We start from the raw sequence: 17,507 nt of genomic DNA, 5'->3' as shown, positions 1-17,507 counted from the left end.
TGATCCTCCTGCTTTTGCTTCCCAAAGTGTTGAGATTATAGGCATGCACCACTGGGCCCAACCCCAGCAAATTTTTTGACTTTTCTTTTTTTCATAGAGATGGGGGCCTCACTTTGTTGTCCATGCTGGCCTCAAACTCCTAGGTTCAAGCAGTCCTCCTACTTTGGCCTCCCAAATTGCTAGGATTACAGATGTGAGCCACAGTGCCCAGCCAGAGAGCCTCTTACAAAGTTGGGTGGACCAGCCTTAGAGAGAGTCCGGTGATGGTGGTGAGTGGTCTGGCAGGCCAGGGACCACATCATCGCAGAGAAGTACTCTCGCCATATGCAGTTCAGAGAACGCTTCCTGGAAGAGGTGGTCCTTGAACTGGTCTTGCTTAATCAATATCATTACTATATTATTTTTACCTAAAAACTCCAGTTTGCTGTGTAAGATGACTGTTCTGCAGGAGCTGGTAGAAGGATGGGATCATGTCTAGGTCCGTGGCTAGGCCAGGCTCTGCGGGAGACTTGGTACCTGCAGCCCTTCCAGGTTACCCCTTTGTCCCCACCTGCATTCCTGAGGCCCCACTACTGGCTCTGGGGGAATCTCAGGCCTTCAGAGAGGAGCCCAGGGTGTGGAGGCAAAAAGTATGTCTTTCTTTTCTCTCCTTCTCGATATGAAACTTCAAGGTCTTCTGATTCTCTCCCCAGATTTCCATCCTGACTGTGTTTGATGGTTTGCTTAAATAAGATCCTTATGGTGTGACCGCTGCCAGCAGCACCGTTTGAAACCTGTTAGCTCAAACAAAAAGCCTTCTCGGAGGGAAATGAAAGGGCTGACTTTTGAAATCTAAGTGTTCTCTTGTCCATCTGTCTTTTTTCACATGGCCTCCATTTAAGCTCTTAAATGTGTTCTGAGTACCCCTTCCACTAAGAATATTCTGGGTAATGTTATGATATTTCCCTCAGCTACAATTACCCTGGCTTCGGGACTAACAGCTTGAAATGCTATCATCTGTGAGCCAGTAGAAATGTGAGTTACAGGCTTCTTGAAAATTGCAGGCCCCCAGTCTGCCCGAGAGATGGGCTCTTGTGTCTAATCAGGGTGCCTTGGAATGAACGCCAGTTGGGTCAGGTCTTCCTGGCCCACAGGAAGGCAGTGGCCGTCATCTAACTGTGGGAATGGTCCTGGGCGTGAGTGTGCTGCAGAGTCCCAAAGGGCCATGCAGGGGAAGGAGGGAATTCAGCTCCACACCCTCAGACTCTTACCCACTGCCCTGGCCAGCTGAACAACCTAGCCTTGTTTACAGATAAATCATGGCGACAGCATCTTTCTCCTGGATCTTTGTCTCAGATCTGGTGAGAGGCCTTTGTTGATTTGGTGTTTTTGTTTTTTTAGTGCTTAGGTGTCCCTGAGCATAAAAAAGCCAGAAAGCTGCTCCATCTCTCGGTTTGGAGGAGCGGAACACCAGCAGAATTCCCGCAGGTCCATTCTTCCCCTCCTGGGCTGTGAGGCTTCAGTCTACCAGCAGCATCCGCTTGGCACTGACTCAGGGCTGGGTACCGGGGACAAGGGCAGGCAGCACAGGCTCTCTTGTCTCAAAGGCCTCTTGCAGTCGAGAATGAGAAAAGAAGGGCATGAGGGTTAACGTCTGTGCGAGAGGGACGGGCAGGAGGGAGGGAACGGCTGCTTCTGTTGTGGAGTGGGGTGCAAGAATTCATTCTTTCTTTATTTTTTTATAACTGTGATTGGACAAGAATAATTCATTCCCCCCAAACTTTGCCCCCCCCACCCCCAGTGCCAAGACGGAGTCTTGCTCTGTCACCCAGGCTGGAGTGCAGTGGCCCAATCTCGGCTCACTGCAGTCTCCACCTTCTGGGTTCAAGCGATTCTCCTGCCTCAGCCTCCCAAGCAGCTGGGATTGCAGGCATACGCTACCACACCGGCTAATTTTTTATATTTTTAGTAGAGTTGGGGTTTCACCATGTTGGCCAGGCTGATCTCAAACTCCTGAGCTTGTGATCTGCCCTCCTCAGCCTCCCAAAGTGCTGGGATTACAGGTGTGAGCCACTGTGCCCAGCCACATTCATTCTTAAAAACATTTTTTTTTTTTGGCCGGGCGTGGTGGCTCACGCCTATAATCCCAGCACTTTGGGAGGCCGAGGCGGGTGGATCACAAGGTCAAGAGATCGAGACCATCCTGGTCAACAAGGTGAAACCTCGTCTCTACTAAAAATACAAAAATTAGCTGGGCATGATGGTGCGTGCCTGTAGTCCCAGCTACTCGGGAGGCTGAGACAGGAGAATTGCTTGAACCCAGGAGGCGGAGGTTGCGGTGAGCCGAGATCGTGCCATTGCACTCCAGTCTGGGCAACAACAGCGAAACTCCGTCTCAAAAAAAAAAAAACCATTTTTTTTTTTTAATGACCATGTAGTTGAGTGCCAGGTACTGTTCTAGGTGCTGAGCAACTCATAGGGAAGGTGACAGAAAAGGCTCTTGCCCCTCAGAGCTGAGGTTCTAGAGTGAGCTATCTACACTTAAATGATTCCGATTAAATAAAATTAAGAATTTAGTCTCTTGGTCGTACTGGTCCCATTGCAAGTATGCAAGCAGCCACACATGGCTAGTGACTTATTTAGGACAGCAAAATCTAGAATATCTCCATCGTCACGGGAAGTTCTGTTGGGTATCCCTGTTTCAGAGGGAGGAGGGACAGGCTACAAGAACTGGCACATCAGCCTGTGCTTGGCCCCTCAGGAGAACTGAGGCACCCAGGTGGGCGGCACGCCTGTATTCCTAGCTACAGGGTCCCAGCTTGCTGACAGTGAATGTTCCAATGTGACCATGAGAGCTGGCTGCTGGTCGTGGGGCAGTAGGGAGTATCTCACCCCATTCTTGCAAAGTCTCTACCAAAACTGCGATGAGCAGTGGAAAGTGGTTGCCTTGGAAGGAAGAGTTTCCAAAGGCTCCTTCTGCTTGGAGGTGATCAGGAGTGTAATGCTTGGCCTGGAGACTCTTTGGGGACACCAGGCACATCAGCTCTTCCCCTACATACCGTTTGTGAACCAGCCTCCGAGAAAGCTGCCTGCGGGTGGCTGGTGGAAGAGGGCGCCCAGCTTATTCTGGTTTCATTCTCCATGATCTACTGATATAGGTGCCTGGCAGAGCATCACTTACCAAGAGGAAAGATGCCTGTGCACAGAATTTGTTAAAACTGGGGTTTGGGATTTGGTGAGCATACTGTTTTTTCCCTTAACATGAATTCTACATGACAGTGATATGAATGAAGGTCTGTGGCCAGGAGGGGGTACGGGAAAGGCAGTGTGGATCTCTCTGTGTAAACAGAGGCGTTTAGCCTGAGTGTAAAGGACTTTTTCTGAATTCCATGTCGTCTTCTCTGTCTTTTCATTCCTCTCTCACCTTTTTAATTCTGCCACTTTCTCCGAACACTCAGTCCTCTGGACCCCACCTGTAGGAATTAATGAGTAGATCTTTCCCTTATAACCCCCTTTCCAGTTCTCTATGTGATTAAATGCTTTCCTGATGTGGCAAAATACATTTCAAGAAATACAGCAAGTCTTTGGGGCTGCAAAAAGCCTGGTTCTCATTACTTAGCAGTCTTTATATGTGTGCATAGCCCTTGGATGTTGGAAAAGCTATCCTCTGTTCACGTGGAGAACCTGGTTGCTCAGGTTTTCTAATGTAATCAGCATTTCCCTGTGGAGCTGTGTTTCTTGCCTGCCTCTGTAACTGACAGCTCTCTTAATCCTTATTGTGTAAGAAAGTCTTTGGAATTGAAGTTTAGCGCCTCCAGCAAGTCCGAGAGGAGAGAGGGACATCTGTTGAACTATAAGACGGTCAACACATGGCCGGGCGCAGTGGCTCACGCCTATAATCCCAGCACTTTGGGAGACCAAGGTGGGTGGATTACCTGAGGTCAGGAGTTTGAGACCAGCCTGGCCAACATGACAAAACTCCATCTCTGCTAAAAATACAAAAATTAGCCGGGTGTGGTGGCTCACACCTGTAATTCCAGCTACTCGGGAGGCTGAGGCACGAGAATCACTTGAACCCAGGAGATGGAAGTTGTGGTGAGCCAAGATTGTGCCACTGCACTCCAGCCTGGGCAACAGAGTGAGACTTGGTCTCAAAAAAAAAGAAAAGGTAGTGAACACAAAGGAAACTGAGAAAGCGGGTAAGAAAGAACTAGCATTTGTTGAACACTGACAGTCTGGCAAGCTGTGGTCTGGGTGCTTGATGTGCTTGTTCCCTCATGTCTCATGACAGCCCTGTGTGCGGAGCAAGTAGCAGCCGTATTTTGCATAGGAGGAAAGTGAGGCTCAGAGAGTCGGGACATTTGCTGAGCATCCACAGCCAGTGAGAGGTGGAGCGTGGGTGTCTGCTCAGGCTACCTGCATCTGAGCCCTTTAAACCTCCAGAAAGCCCTGTTTGTTGCCAGGGCCCAGAAAAATCTTTGCTGGAGCTAGCAGCTTTGCCCCTGAAATTTCAGATAGCCGGGGCTCAGGCTCCCTGCCCACTGGCCATGTCTTCGTGGAATGATTCATGGTGTGTCCTTTTCCTTCCTTCCCTCCAGGTCACCGTGGAGTAACAAGTATGACCCTCCCTTGGAGGATGGGGCCATGCCGTCAGCTCGGCTGCGAAAGCTGGAGGTGGAAGCCAACAATGCCTTTGACCAGTACCGAGACCTGTGAGTCACTTTCTCCTCTTGCACTTTAGCTCTTGTCATTTTTGAGAGGTAAATCCTAAGTGGCAGTGTTCTCTCTTGAATCTGTTGCCTGGCCAGGCATTCTCCCTTGAATCTGTTACCCGGCTCACCTAACTAAAATGCTGAGCCGTCCATCGCAGGATGCAGGGCACTCGTTTGGTAACTGGGTCAGTGACGAGATGACTCAGTCATAGAATCCTACCGTACTCCACTGTGTGTTGTTGACCTGCGTCATAATTCATAATAACAGCAGGTACCACTGGTACAGCACCTACTGTGTGTAGGAAACAGTTCTTGGTATTCTACATAGCATCTCAAATCCTCACAAACATAGCTAGTTTAGTCCTCGTTTCTCAGATGAAGAAATTAAGACACAGAAAGATTTAAGTGTTTGTCCACAGCAAGAGGTAGAGCCAGGAATTAAAGTCAGACCTGTCTATCTCCAAAGGCCCCTATGGATTTTTTTTACCATGCTCGGCTCTGACCTGGAGCTCAGGGGTCCCTGCCTCCAGCTGCTGCCAGGCCAGGACCAGCGCAGTCCTTACACCGTGGGAGCAGAGCAGCAAACATCTTCCTGAATCCTGAGTTGTTCGTGGCCTCGGCACCTACCTTAAAAAGCATTTTGCTAGATCTGCTGAGATTTGTTTCTGCCCCATCTAATCCTGCCTCCCAGCACTGCAGCACCAACATGTCACTTAATTGTTCAGCCTTACAAGGAAGGGCTCCAGAGAAAGGTAGCCATAATCAACAGAATCTCATTTATAATTAAGTTCTATACTGAAAATACAGCAAAACTGTAAAATAGGCAATACTAAATCAAGTCGGCAGACTTTTTTTCTGTAAAGAACCAGATACTAAACGTTTTAGGCGTTGTAGGCCACATAAGGTCTCTGTGGCTGCTTCTTGGTTTGTTTTCTGTTTAACCTTTAAAATGTAAAATTCACCTCTTGAGCTTTGAGGTGGGTAGGGCTTGGCCCTCGGTCTGTAGTTTGCCCACCCCTGGCCTAGGATCTAGGCAAGAAAATGGACATAAGAAAAGGAAGCATCCTAACAGTGTCAAAAAGCTGGTGCTGCTCTACTTAGTGTGAGGGGTTCACATCTTCACTTTGCAAGTATTTGGAGTGGCTGCATAGTTCATAGCAGCTTGCTGTAACATATAAAGAATTTCTGGCAGGCGTGGTGGCTCACACCTATAATCCCAGCACTTCAGGAGGCCAAGGCAGGCAGATGGCTTGACCCCAGGAGTTTGAGACTAGCCTGGGCCATGTGGTGAAATCCCATCTCTACGGAAAATGAAAAATTAGCTGGGTGTGGTGGCCTACAACTGTAGTGCCAGCTACTTGGGAGACTGAAATGAGAGGACCACATGAGCCCAGGAGTTTGAGGCCGTAGCAATAGTTGTAATGGCACCACTGCAGTTCAGCTTGGGTGGCAGAGTGAGATCCTCCCTCAAAAAAATTTTTTTAAATTTCTTTTAGAACCTGATTTAGGAGGAAAAGTGATACTTCTCAATATCTGACACACAGACAGAAAACCCATCACGCTTAGTAGAATGAAATACACAAGGATAGATCTACGGAAAACAGGAATAAATGGCCTTAAACATTTCAGCGTCCTCAAAATGCATCAATGTGTAATACAACCTTATCTTCAATATCTATTATCTACAAATATTTTATATACATTATCCTTACTCCTTAACAAGAACCTCTGGGGAAGATGGTTTTGTTCCTCCTCTTACAAATGAGACCAAGGCTCCAAGAGGTTAAATGACTCACACAAGACCACAGGACATGGAGGTGAAAAGCTAGGATTTGAGCCTGTATTTGTCCAAAATTCCTACAAATTATTGATTTTCACAGTTAAAATAGGTTTCAGTCTTTAAAGGTTCTTAGATCAAGAACTTCGTCCTATTGTAGAATAGCTCCTTCCCCAGTGATACTGAAAAGCTGAATCTTTGCTCTGTGATAGTTTACTTGTAATTGTTTTTTACTATCTTCTTTACCTGCTCATTTGATAAGAAGTCAATCCAGCTATTAAACAAGAATGTCCAAGTAGAATCATTTTGATATTAAAGTGATAATACTGATAATAAAATAGCAATGGTGATGATAACAGTTACCAGTGGCCATGCAAGTGGGCCTCTAGGTATCTTCACAAGAACCCATGAGAGAAGGGTATCCCTCTCTTAAAAACGAGTTGACAGATCAGAACGGTGATGTAACTTACCCAGGTTCACAGAGCCAGTAAGTCGTGGAACTGGGATGTCAAACCATCCTTATCCAGCTCCAGAGTCCAACATCAATTTATTTACTCAGCAGACGTTTGACTGCCTCCCATGAGCCGGGTGTTCACTGAGTACCAGGAATGCACCTCATACGTGGTAGGTGAGGCCCCACCCTTACCATGCTCCATTGAGGAAAAACAAACAGTAGTCAAGTGAACAAGTCGGGGGTGCTGGTGATAATAGAGAGCAGCTCACTTGTTTTGTAGAGCGCCCCATGTGGCCCCTTGAGGAGACACTTGATTGAGGTCTGACATCGAGGAAGCCAGCCAGGCATGGGGCTGGTTGTGCCAGGGTCTCCGAGGCAAGGGCAAACTCACCTAAGACCCTGAGACTGGTGCCCCTTACTGTGCACACAGATCTGTCAACCAGCAAGTGCGTGCCCTCAGCCTCTTTTAATTAGGCAAAATTGGCCCCTTTATGTCTTTGTAAGTTTCCTGGGAGCCAGCTCAGGATACTCCAGGAATACAGCCTGGCCTTTCAGCTAAGTGTGAAGGTGGAAGTGGAAAGTTCCCCCCTTAAACGTGTTTGCTGGATTTTCCCCCAGCCTGGGGAGCTAACCTGCCGTGCATGCTACCCCCTAGCCTGAAGAAGTTGCCGGGCCTCACCCCTTCTGTTCTCCGAGGAGGCTGCACTCTGGCTTATCACTGGGCTACATGTTGAGATATGGGGGGTGGGGCGTGGGGTTCTGATTTTTTGTGACACTTAAGTATTCAGGTTGTTTACTGCCTTAACAAAGTGATTGAGATGTGTTGCCTTACTCTGCCATTTAGGGCCAGCCTTGGGGATGAGCCCAGTTTCATCTGGGACTTTTACTTCCCTTGTTCTCCATTCCCAGCTCATCGTTCACATATGTAATGATACATGATGTGTGCTTCTGCAGGGCTTGGTTGGCCTGTTATGAGAATTTCCCTATTATCATTAAAACTCTTCACAATAATCACTGAATCCCCACAGTGACTATAGGGTAAGTGGGAGTTATTCTATTTGGCAGCTGATGGAGCTGAGGCTCAGAGAAGTACTCGAGCTGGTTAACACAGCCAGAAAACCACAGGAGCCAGCAGCCATAGCCGAGGTCTCACTCACGTCTCACTCTTCACGCTGACTCTAGCAAATTCTTTCCCTTCCCTGGGAAATGTGTATTTGTAAGGTGGCTTTGTATTTCTGTGTGCCTTTGACTTTGCCTACACGCTCCTCACTGAAGGTAAACTTGACTCTGGGGAGTTAAGAGAGGGGTGACAAGACAGCCTTCTACCCCCCAGTTGGAGGTCTAACTGGATAACCCGGACCCTGAGGGTCTGTGACAGTGTAATTGGATCCAGGCTGGTGCCGTCTGTCTTCAGCACCTCAGGAGGAAGGAGGAGAGGGGAGCATAAGGGCTCAGGGACCCCACAGGAGAGGCAGGAGGCCCTTCCTCCCCTTCCATGTGCAGGGGCAGTGGGGCCAGGCTCTTCCTGGGTGACAGGGACCGCAGCCCACCAAAGGGACAGCAGTTGGAGCTGTCATCCAGGACACCAAAGGCATTAGTTTCAAGTCACCCAGTGCCGTAGGAGCGTGCTGAGGAGCTCCCTCTCCTGGGACAACGTGTGAGGAACATTTTCCCAGCTGGACTACATGTGATGAACCAAGTGTGCTTCTGCATATATCATAATTCTAGAAATTATGAGAACAAGTCTCTACTTTTTCCTTTTTTAAAAACATCTTGGTGCATTGCTCATCTGCAGAAGCTCCCATTCTCAGAGTGCCCCGCGAGGCTGTTGGTGGCCACATCAGTGACCACAGCAGGCCCTGAAATGCCAGCTCTTTTCCCCGCAGCTTTGGAGCAGAGGAGAGTCAGCTGGGTGGCCTTGTCTCCTAAGGGGCATTGGCTAAGGTCACAGAGGTAGTAGGACACCCTTTCTTGTCATCTTTCGTCCAGCTCTTCCCCATACAAATGCTTTCTCACAGAAACACTTATTTGTTGTCCCCTAAGCAAAGCCACAGCTCTCCCACCTGTCTTCTGTTCAGGTTGGCAGAGGGGTTCAGGCAAGGGTCACTCTGAGAGGGGGCATCTACCCAATGCTCCCTTCTGCTGGCTTGGTCACCCTGAGCCTGAGGGGCCTGGAAGGTGCTGGCCACTGTCCCTGGCCTGGTGAGAGATGCCTGGAGCCTCAGCCAGACCCACCCTGCCAGGAGAAAAGGGGAGTGCCTGGAGAAGCCACCCCGTAAGAGCAGGCTGGGCTCGCCCTCGTGCCCAGGAGGGCTGCACAGGTGCAGCTGCCACTCTCAGGGAACACACTTCAAGCAAGAGCTTGGTCTGCACCCCTGGTGGTTGGAGGTTGGAAGAACAGACTTTGTTGACAGGGTCTAATTCCTGATGATTCCGGTGCTTCTGATTTCTTGGATCCTGATGAATCACAGTTAGGACTATGTTTGGCTTGAGCTCCAGCCTCATGACCACCAACCCCATCGAATGACTGAGAACTGCCAGGCTCCTGCCATGTTGGAGCAAGAATCCTCCCGTGAGGACAGTGCTGCTGCCAGCCTCCAGGGGGTCGCTTGTTTTATGGCCTAAAAAGTCTCTTTATGCTGGGAAGGTCACGCTGGACTTTGCTCACACAGAGATTTGACCATTAAAAAAAGTGGGGGGGCGGGGGAGGCGCGGTGGCTTAGTGCACTTTGGGAGGATGAGGCAGGTGGATCATGAGGTCAGGAGTTCAAGACCAGCCTGGCCAAGATGGTGAAGCCTCGTCTCTGCTAATACAAAAATTAGCCAGTTGTGGTGGCGGGTGTCTGTAATCCCAGCTACTCGGGAGGCTGAGGCAGAGAATTGCTTAAACCTGGGAGGGAGAGGTTGCAGTGAGCCAAGATCACGCCATTGCACTCCAGCCTGGGTGACAGAGCAAGACTCCATCTCAAAAAGGAATAAAGAGGCCTTGGGTGCCCTGTCTCACCCTACTCCTGCCCTTGCAGTGCCCTGCTGGCTTATGCAGAAGACTGGACTTGCCATCTATGGACATGTTTGTTGTTGGCTGAAGTTTGAGAACAGCCTGGGCAACAGGGCAAGACCCTGTACCTGCAAAAAAATAAAATGTAAACACTAGTCAGGCATAGGGGCACACACACACATAGGCCTAGCTACTCAGCTGAGGTGGGAGGATCGCTTGATCCCAGGAGTTCAAGGCTACAGCGAGTTACAGTTGTGCCATCGTACACCAGCCTGGGTGACAGAGTAAGACCTTGTCTCTGAAAAAAAAAAAAGGAAAACTTAAAAAAAAAAAAAAAAAAAAAGCACATGTGACAGGAGACACCAGTAAAGAGACAGCCTTGAGTGTCCAGAGATCTAGAGCATGGTCCAGGTGACCCACAGCCCACAATGGCCTTCCCAGAGAGCAGGACTTACTGTATCTCCAGAGGCTCCCTCTGCCACCAGAGAGAAATCTTCTTCACTGGATCCTGAGGGAAAGACTTGGATTCTGTCTTCAGGTTTGGGCTTTGATCCCTGGCTCTGTAAAGGCTCTGACTTTGCAGGGAGTTGGACTTAATCATTAGCACATGGAATCAATATCAGAATAATGGAGCTGGGGCCAGGGGAAGGGTTGACCAGCAGGCCTTTCTGGCTTGTAACTCCTTGGAGATGTGGCAGCCCCACTCCCCTGTGGATTGAAAGGGCCAGCAATTGGGAGTGTGACTCCTCAAGGTGGGCAAAAAGCGAGTAGGGGCCTGGGGGCTGAGCCCTGGGGGCTGAGCCCTGTGTCCTCACAGCTCCCTCTGAAGTCCACTGGCTCCTAGCTTGCCCTGGCCCTGCTGGGTCCCTGTGGCGCTCTCACTTCCAGGTCCCTTCCATACTGATGATTCCCTTCTCTGCCATCCTCAGGGACAGAAAAGGATCATAGTGGTACTTTCCCTGTGAGAATAACTGTCAAGCCACTGTTGATGGCACTAGCCAAACAGCCTTGTTTTTAGATTGAAAGAGCCAGTTTGTGCAAATGCTTAGAGATGACAAGCACGTTTTGCTGGAGTGCTGGGGCTGGGCGAGGGCATTATCTGCCCTCAAGTCACCTTCATTTTCATCACTTCCCTTCCCCAGCCAGGCCACATACCTGGTGCCCAACATCTAAGCTATGGTCTCTCCCAAGCCCTGAGATGGTTTTCGACCTGTAATTGATGGACCCTGCTCATCCAAGGGATGTCATGAGAACTGAGTGCCAAGGCAGAGGGAAAGGCAGTGGAGTGGGTCAACTCACTGGTGGCTGGCCCAGAGGATATCTTGACATTCTTTCTCGGGACAGCCAACTCTGCTTTCTTAGGTCCAAGCCTAGTCTAGCTCATCAGTCACAAAACCTCGTCTTTTGACCTAAGTGATCTTTCTTGGGAGAGACTTAAAAGTGGAGACTTCAGGGCCGGGCGCAGTCACTCACGCCTGAAATTCCAGCACTTTGGGAGGCCAAGGTGGGTGGATCCCCTGAGGTCAGGAGTTTGAGACCAGCCTGGCCAACATGGCAAAACCCTGTCTCTTACTAAAAATACAAAAATTAGCTAGGTGTGGTGGCAGATGCCTGTAATCCCAGCTACTCGGGAGGCTGAAGCAGAAGAATCGCTTGAAGCTGGGAGACGGAGGTTACAGTGAGCCAAAATTGTGCCATTGTACTCCAACCTGGGCAACAGAGCGAGACTCTGTCTCAAAAAAAAAAAAAAAAAAGTGGAGACTTTGCTGTGGGTTAGGCATCAGCAGCTGTCAGAGGAACATCTTGCTGGCGTGAGCGACCAGTGGGCTGCCATGAACCCCAAGATGAACACTTTGATTTTTTAGGTTAGTAGTGAAGACGGGAAACCTTCCCTGCTCGAGCTTTCACATCATGTCTGGCCCTGGCCTCTGCCAGCCCCAGGTTCTGCCTGGGACCAGATGTTCTGACCAGAGGGCTGGCACCGCCTTCTTCCAAAGATGATTACTCCCATCTGTGCCAGACACCTCGCCCCATGCTCTGCAGTCCTCGGCTCTTGGCTTGGAGCAGATAATACCTTCAAACATGCGGTTGTAATTTATTGGCCTTATAGTTAATTTTAGTGGGTGTGCAATTGATTGAAATCAAAGCCTAATGAAGGCTGGAGTCTTGAGGGGTGGAGGAGCAGGGTGGGAGGGCATTTTGTGTTCTTCCTTGCCTCAGTTCCAAGATAATCTTCAAAAGCTTTCATTAGCTTTTCCAATCAGCCCTCCTAGTCTGGAAAAAGTTTATAGAGTGAAACAAGGCTGGCGCCCCTGTGGCAGTCCCAGGGCCCAAGGGCCTCTCCAGGAGTGGAGCAGCCCAGAGCATGGTGGATGGGCTCCCCCCAGGCTCCCCAGCACCTGTCCCCTCTCTGGACCGTATCAGAACTGCAGCTGTTCTCCTTACCGCCAGTCTCTGTCCCTCTGGTCAGAGGATGTTTGAGGAACGTTGGCCCAGGAAGGGCAGGACGTCCGTGTTCACATGTGAGAAATGTTCGCACCTGATTTCCTGGGTTCTTGAAACTGTAGGTTCCCAGCCCCAGGGCCCTCAGGGCACCCCTTCCTCGGGACATGAGCGTGGAGGAACTGTGGGCAGTGGCAGAGATTTTCAAGAGAAATAGTGCAGAAGTATGAGCAGGAAGCTGAGGTGCTGGGGCACTTCCCAGGCAGAAGGCACCACTACCTCCTGCCAGAAGCCTTTAACCCTTACCAGTGTCTGAGGTCTGGCCACGGAAGGGAGAGGACCTCAGCTTTAAAGACCTTTGGACTGGATTCTCTGTCTTTGTTTACTGACCGACTGTGGAGTTAGTTAACCTCTCTGAGCCATTTCCTTACCCTGAGGGGGCACTCAGTGACACACTGTGCATCAGGCTTCTGCTGCACTCTCTCCTTGCATCCACCCAGCACCTTCCAGGGTGCTGGGTGACAGGGCTCTTTTAACTGTGCAACTGGTATCCGTATATGCATCTTACATTGTGTGTGTTTATGATCACAGATACGGGGCTGTTTGGGTGGCAGACCTGCTGAGGTAGCAGGTTTCATGGTCGTGCAAGAAGGCTGTGGGTGTGGGGTGTGGCTGTGCCAGCACCTCCCACAGCAAGGCCTCCAGGAAATCTCTGTCTTGAAAATGAATTAATGATTCCTACTCAGTCCACGTCATCAGGGTGCAGTGAGGCTGAACAGAGATGCTGGTAGTGCCCACCTGCGGCAACTGGAGAGTCCTTGGGATCAGTCACCAAGTCTTGACTGGGAACCTGCTGCGGACGATGCCATGCGCCCAGGGTCAGTGGCAAACGTGTCAGGCCCAGTCTCTCCCTTGCGGGGCCCATGTTCCAGCACAGGAACCAGTGAACAGATGAACACAATACTTGTACAGTTTGGTCAATGCTGCAAAGGAATGAGAGCTGGGTCCTGTGGTGGGGAAGAGCAAAGGGTGTGGACGTTAGGGCAGGCACTGAGGAAGGAACTGTGGGTCAGTTACTGGGGGATTTGCCAGTTTGCCCTTGAGTGGAGAGAGCTAACAGACCTGACCTGAGACTGCTTACAAGCTTGGCCCATGGCTGGCATCTGTGTGACATCATGGAGCAGAACATTGAAAGCCAGTGTCTGGTTTCTCAGGACCTCAGCCCTGCGCATTCTCCCTTGGCTTCCTCTGCTCTCTCCTCTTTCACTGCAATAACCCTTGGCCCCAAGGGCAACTTTGTGCCGAGTTCTGTGAGTCTTTGTAGTGAATTATGGAGCCTCTGGTGGTCTTGGGGATCCCGGGCACAGCCCTGTACCCTGGTCAGGGAAGACAGTGCCCTGAGCAGTGGGAACTGCCCGGGCCAAGCCCTGAAGTGATTCCCACTGGTTGTGGGCAGTGAGTGGAGGCCGGAACAGGACAGGGCAGTGGGGAGAGGTGCATAGGCCTGTTGGGCGTGGGCTCTGGGTGTCATTCTGGGAACCTTGGGAAGGGTTTGGAAGGTTCCAAGGGTAGGACAGCTCTGATATACATCCTGAGAAGTTCCTCGGAGGTAGTATGGAGGCTGGATTGGAGGGGCCAGGAGCAGGCACAGCCTGATGGCTCAGCTAAGGTGGAGGGCTGCTTCTGGTGGTCTGGCTGAGTAAGCTCTGCAGCTCCAGGTGCCCAGGGTTTTCCACTGCTTGAAACAGCCAGGCCTGGAGTCGGAGTCCCATTGGGAGGTGGACAGAGTAAGGGCAGTAACGGGGAATGCTTATGAGTGTCCTGGAGCTGCAAGGATGGTTTGGTTGGGCACCGGCGCCTTCACTGCCTGCCCCTCCAGTGAGGTCTGTGTTCTCGTTTCCAGGCCTCCGGAAGGATCCTGTGACCGGCACCACTGGCCACACATCTTGCACTCAGGGATGGCAGGGTAGAGCCAGGTCATCTCTGGTTTCTGGCATGTCCACAGGGTAATTAGCCCTTGGGTTTGAACATGTTTGTGTCTTCAGCCATGTGTCCACAGGGCCTCTGAGAACCCGCCCTGCCTGCTATGGGACACGGGCTTGCCACTGCCTAGGGCTTGTGAGAAAATACCAGAAGCATTTAATGGGGAAACCCAAGCCCACCTCAGTTGTGTTGTTTCCACGGAGTAGGGAGAAGGGTCTGGAGAAACCTCAGCTTTTGGGGAGTAGAGCTGGGCCTGCTCCTTGCTCTTGAAGTGAGTTTCAGCTCTTTCGTGATCACTGCTCCCAGTCGGGGTGTCTGCTGCAGTTATCAGGCCCCTAAAGAGTGGGTCTAGACAGGCTTGCATGCTGCCCCCTGTCATGGGGGGGTCCCCTTTCATCTGGCATCCTAAGGCTTTAGGCCAGTGTCTGGTTGCTGTGGCATGCGAGGTCTGATTTTCATCTGCTGAAAAAAAATTAAATGGAAAACAGGAGGGTACAGGAAACAAGTTTGCTTATAAACATGATCCCCGAGTCAGCATCAGGGACTCTGATGCCTCCAGAATTCTTGACTTCCTCTAACCAGATGTCACACAGTCACGCTTTGGTTTGTGCAGTTGCACGTGCTGGAGGGAACCCCGCTGCTGGAAGCAGGGACTAGCTCCCTCCCTTGGTCAAGTCCCCCATCCTGCCAGAGACCCTGTACTCCCCTCGCTGAGATGCTTCCCGGGCTTCTGTGGTGGGAAGCTGTTTTGTGCAAGTATCAAGAATAGGCGGGTGTGGCTCACACCTGTCATCTCAGTGTCTGGGGCCTATGGTGGGAGGATCACTTGAGCCCAAGAGCTAGAGGCTGCAGTGAACTGCGATCGCACCACCACACTCCCACCTGCGTAACAGAGGGAGACCCCATCTCTAATTAAAAAAAAAAAAAAAAAAAAAAAAGGCATTCTTGCAGTGACCCAGCCAGCAGCCCAAGTTGCCTCACTCAGGCAGAGAACCTTCCAAAATCCCCAGTACAGGGTGCTCAGGGCATGTCTCCGATTCCTGGTCACCCAGTAGTTTCCCTTTTCAACTCTAACTCTCTCCACTTTTTTTTTTTTTTTTAAGAAAGGAAGGGAGGGAGGTATAGAAGGAAAGAAGAAAAATGGAGATGGTGGGGGGGTCTCACTGTGTTGCCCAGGCTGGTCTCAAACTCCTGGCCTCATGTGATCCTCCCATCTTGGCCTCCCAAAGTGCCGGGATTATAGGCATGAGCCACTGCACTCAGCCTAACTTTCTCCACTTTGGGGCAGCTTTGTGTTCAGTCATGTGGCTTCATGCATGGATCTAACCTTCAGGCTGACTCTGTTCTGTCCACCTGCACTCCATCCCTCCACACAGCTGGCATGTCTCAGGGTGGCCAGGCAGCCTGGCATGGGGCAGAACATGGGCACTGGGGCCAGCCAAGCCTGACATCTACCCCAGATCCCTGCTTCTCAGCCTGTGACTTGGGCGCATTCCTTATCTCTCTGGGTTACGGTCTTCTTAAATGTAAAAAAAAAGACCTGCAGGCCATGTGTGGTGGCTCACGCCTGTAATCCCAATCCCAGCACTTTGGGAGGCCTAGGTGGGTGGATCACCTGAGGTCAAGAGATCAGGACCATCCTCACTAATACAGTGAAACCCCATGTCTACTAAAAATACAAAAAATTAGTCGGGCGTGGTGGTACCCGCCTGTAGTCCCAGCTACTCGGGAGGCTGAGGCAGGAGAATCACTTGAACTGGGAGGTGGAGGTTGCAGTGAGCTGAGATCTCGCCACTGCACTCCAACCTGGTGACAGAATGAGACTCCGTCTCAAAAAAAAAAAAAAAGAGAGATCTGCAAAGCCCATGACACAGAATGAGTTCTCGACAGTGGCAGCGCTTTGGGTGAGAAGGATGAGTTGGAAGCTCAGAAAGCCTTGACTGTTGACGGCTCATTGAGGTAACTGCATGGGGCTGGCGGTGTTTTCACAAGTAGTCCAGAGGGCAGAAGGTGGTTACAGTGGTGCCGACTGTGGACAGTTTGGTCAGATCCCAGAGCCAGATCCCAGAGCCAGATAGCCGGCCCCTGCAGTGGCACCATTGTTTCCAGAGAGGCCTTCATTATTTCTCTTTAAGTAAAGAAATAAAAGCCTCATAAAAGAGAGGCTGTAAAGCGCAGCAGCCGCAGTCCAGATGTGCACGTATAAGTGCAACTGGCATGAAACTCGCACATGCCTAAGCTGATTGGTATGTTGACTCGGGGGATTGTTGCACCTGTGTGTACTGGAAGGCATTTCCGCTGAATACCTGTCCCGTGTCCACAGGCAGCCTCTGGGCTATGTTCCCTAAACCATGGTGAAAACAGCTGGTCTCAACACACAAACAAGGGTGGTCGAGTTTCAGCATCAGCTCTGGACACGGCCCGCCCAAAGTCAAGTGTTGATATTTCTCCGTTTTGTGTGGAGCCTGTGCCTGTGGGTGCGGAACCGCTCCCAGTAAGCAGCACTTCGTGTTTCTGAGGGACGCTTCCGAGGCAGTTCAGAACACGTCGAGGCTGCCTTCTCCTCCCCTCTGCTCAGAAAGTAAGGGTCTGGTAGAAACCAACAGCCACCACTTGTTGAGTGCTTGCTCTGCCAGGCGCCATGGCAAGTGCTTGCCCGTCTGCTTTTTTTCTTGTGATCTTCTCTCATGTCTTCTCATGCCTGTGTGCCAGATGCATCTTGAGTGCAGACTGGTACAACAGTGTAAGGAAGAGAAGCCACGCTCTCCAGCCCCTCGTGTGCCATCTGCAGCTCTCTGGACTTTGCAACGTTGTGCCCACTGGGCAGCACCCACGCCCACCCATTGGACAGGGGATGCCCTCGGATTCTTCTTGAAGTTGGCCACATGGCAGCCAACAGAGCAAAAAGGAATGTTGGTCTACACCACGAGGAAGGGGGCCAGGTTTTAGATGCCTCCCTGAGCAGATTGGAGAGTTTTCTTTTTTTCCTGGGGTGGAGTTGAATTGTTCCCACCTGTGAATACCAGGTGTCCGTTTTGTTGTAAGCATGTTAAGGATGATCAGAAAAACAAACTACTGCTGAGAGCTGGGGATTTTCATTTCTTTTTTACCCTAGGAGGGAACAAAAAGGCATTGTTTTGGGGCCAGAACCTCAGCTGCCAG

General features: G+C 50.7%; 1 protein-coding gene across 2 annotated transcripts in view; it reads left to right on the top strand.

Annotated features, from left to right (window-relative positions):
• Positions 1–17,507, top strand: part of CAPZB (capping actin protein of muscle Z-line subunit beta) — a 151,450-nt gene that overhangs the window by 106,534 nt on the left and 27,409 nt on the right. For both annotated transcript variants that reach the window (XM_032300636.1, XM_032300635.1), the window contains exon 4: positions 4,578–4,691. In XM_032300636.1, coding sequence (XP_032156527.1) covers positions 4,578–4,691 — 114 coding nt within the window. The remainder of the gene's footprint in view (positions 1–4,577; positions 4,692–17,507) is intronic.

The sequence above is a fragment of the Sapajus apella genome, unplaced genomic scaffold (assembly GCF_009761245.1).
Source record: "Sapajus apella isolate SASKATOON/1434 unplaced genomic scaffold, GSC_monkey_1.0 scaffold43, whole genome shotgun sequence".
Taxonomy (NCBI): Eukaryota; Metazoa; Chordata; class Mammalia; order Primates; family Cebidae; genus Sapajus; species Sapajus apella.
The sequence above is the reverse complement of the archived record's forward strand: the minus strand, read 5'-3'. Positions and strand labels throughout refer to the sequence as shown.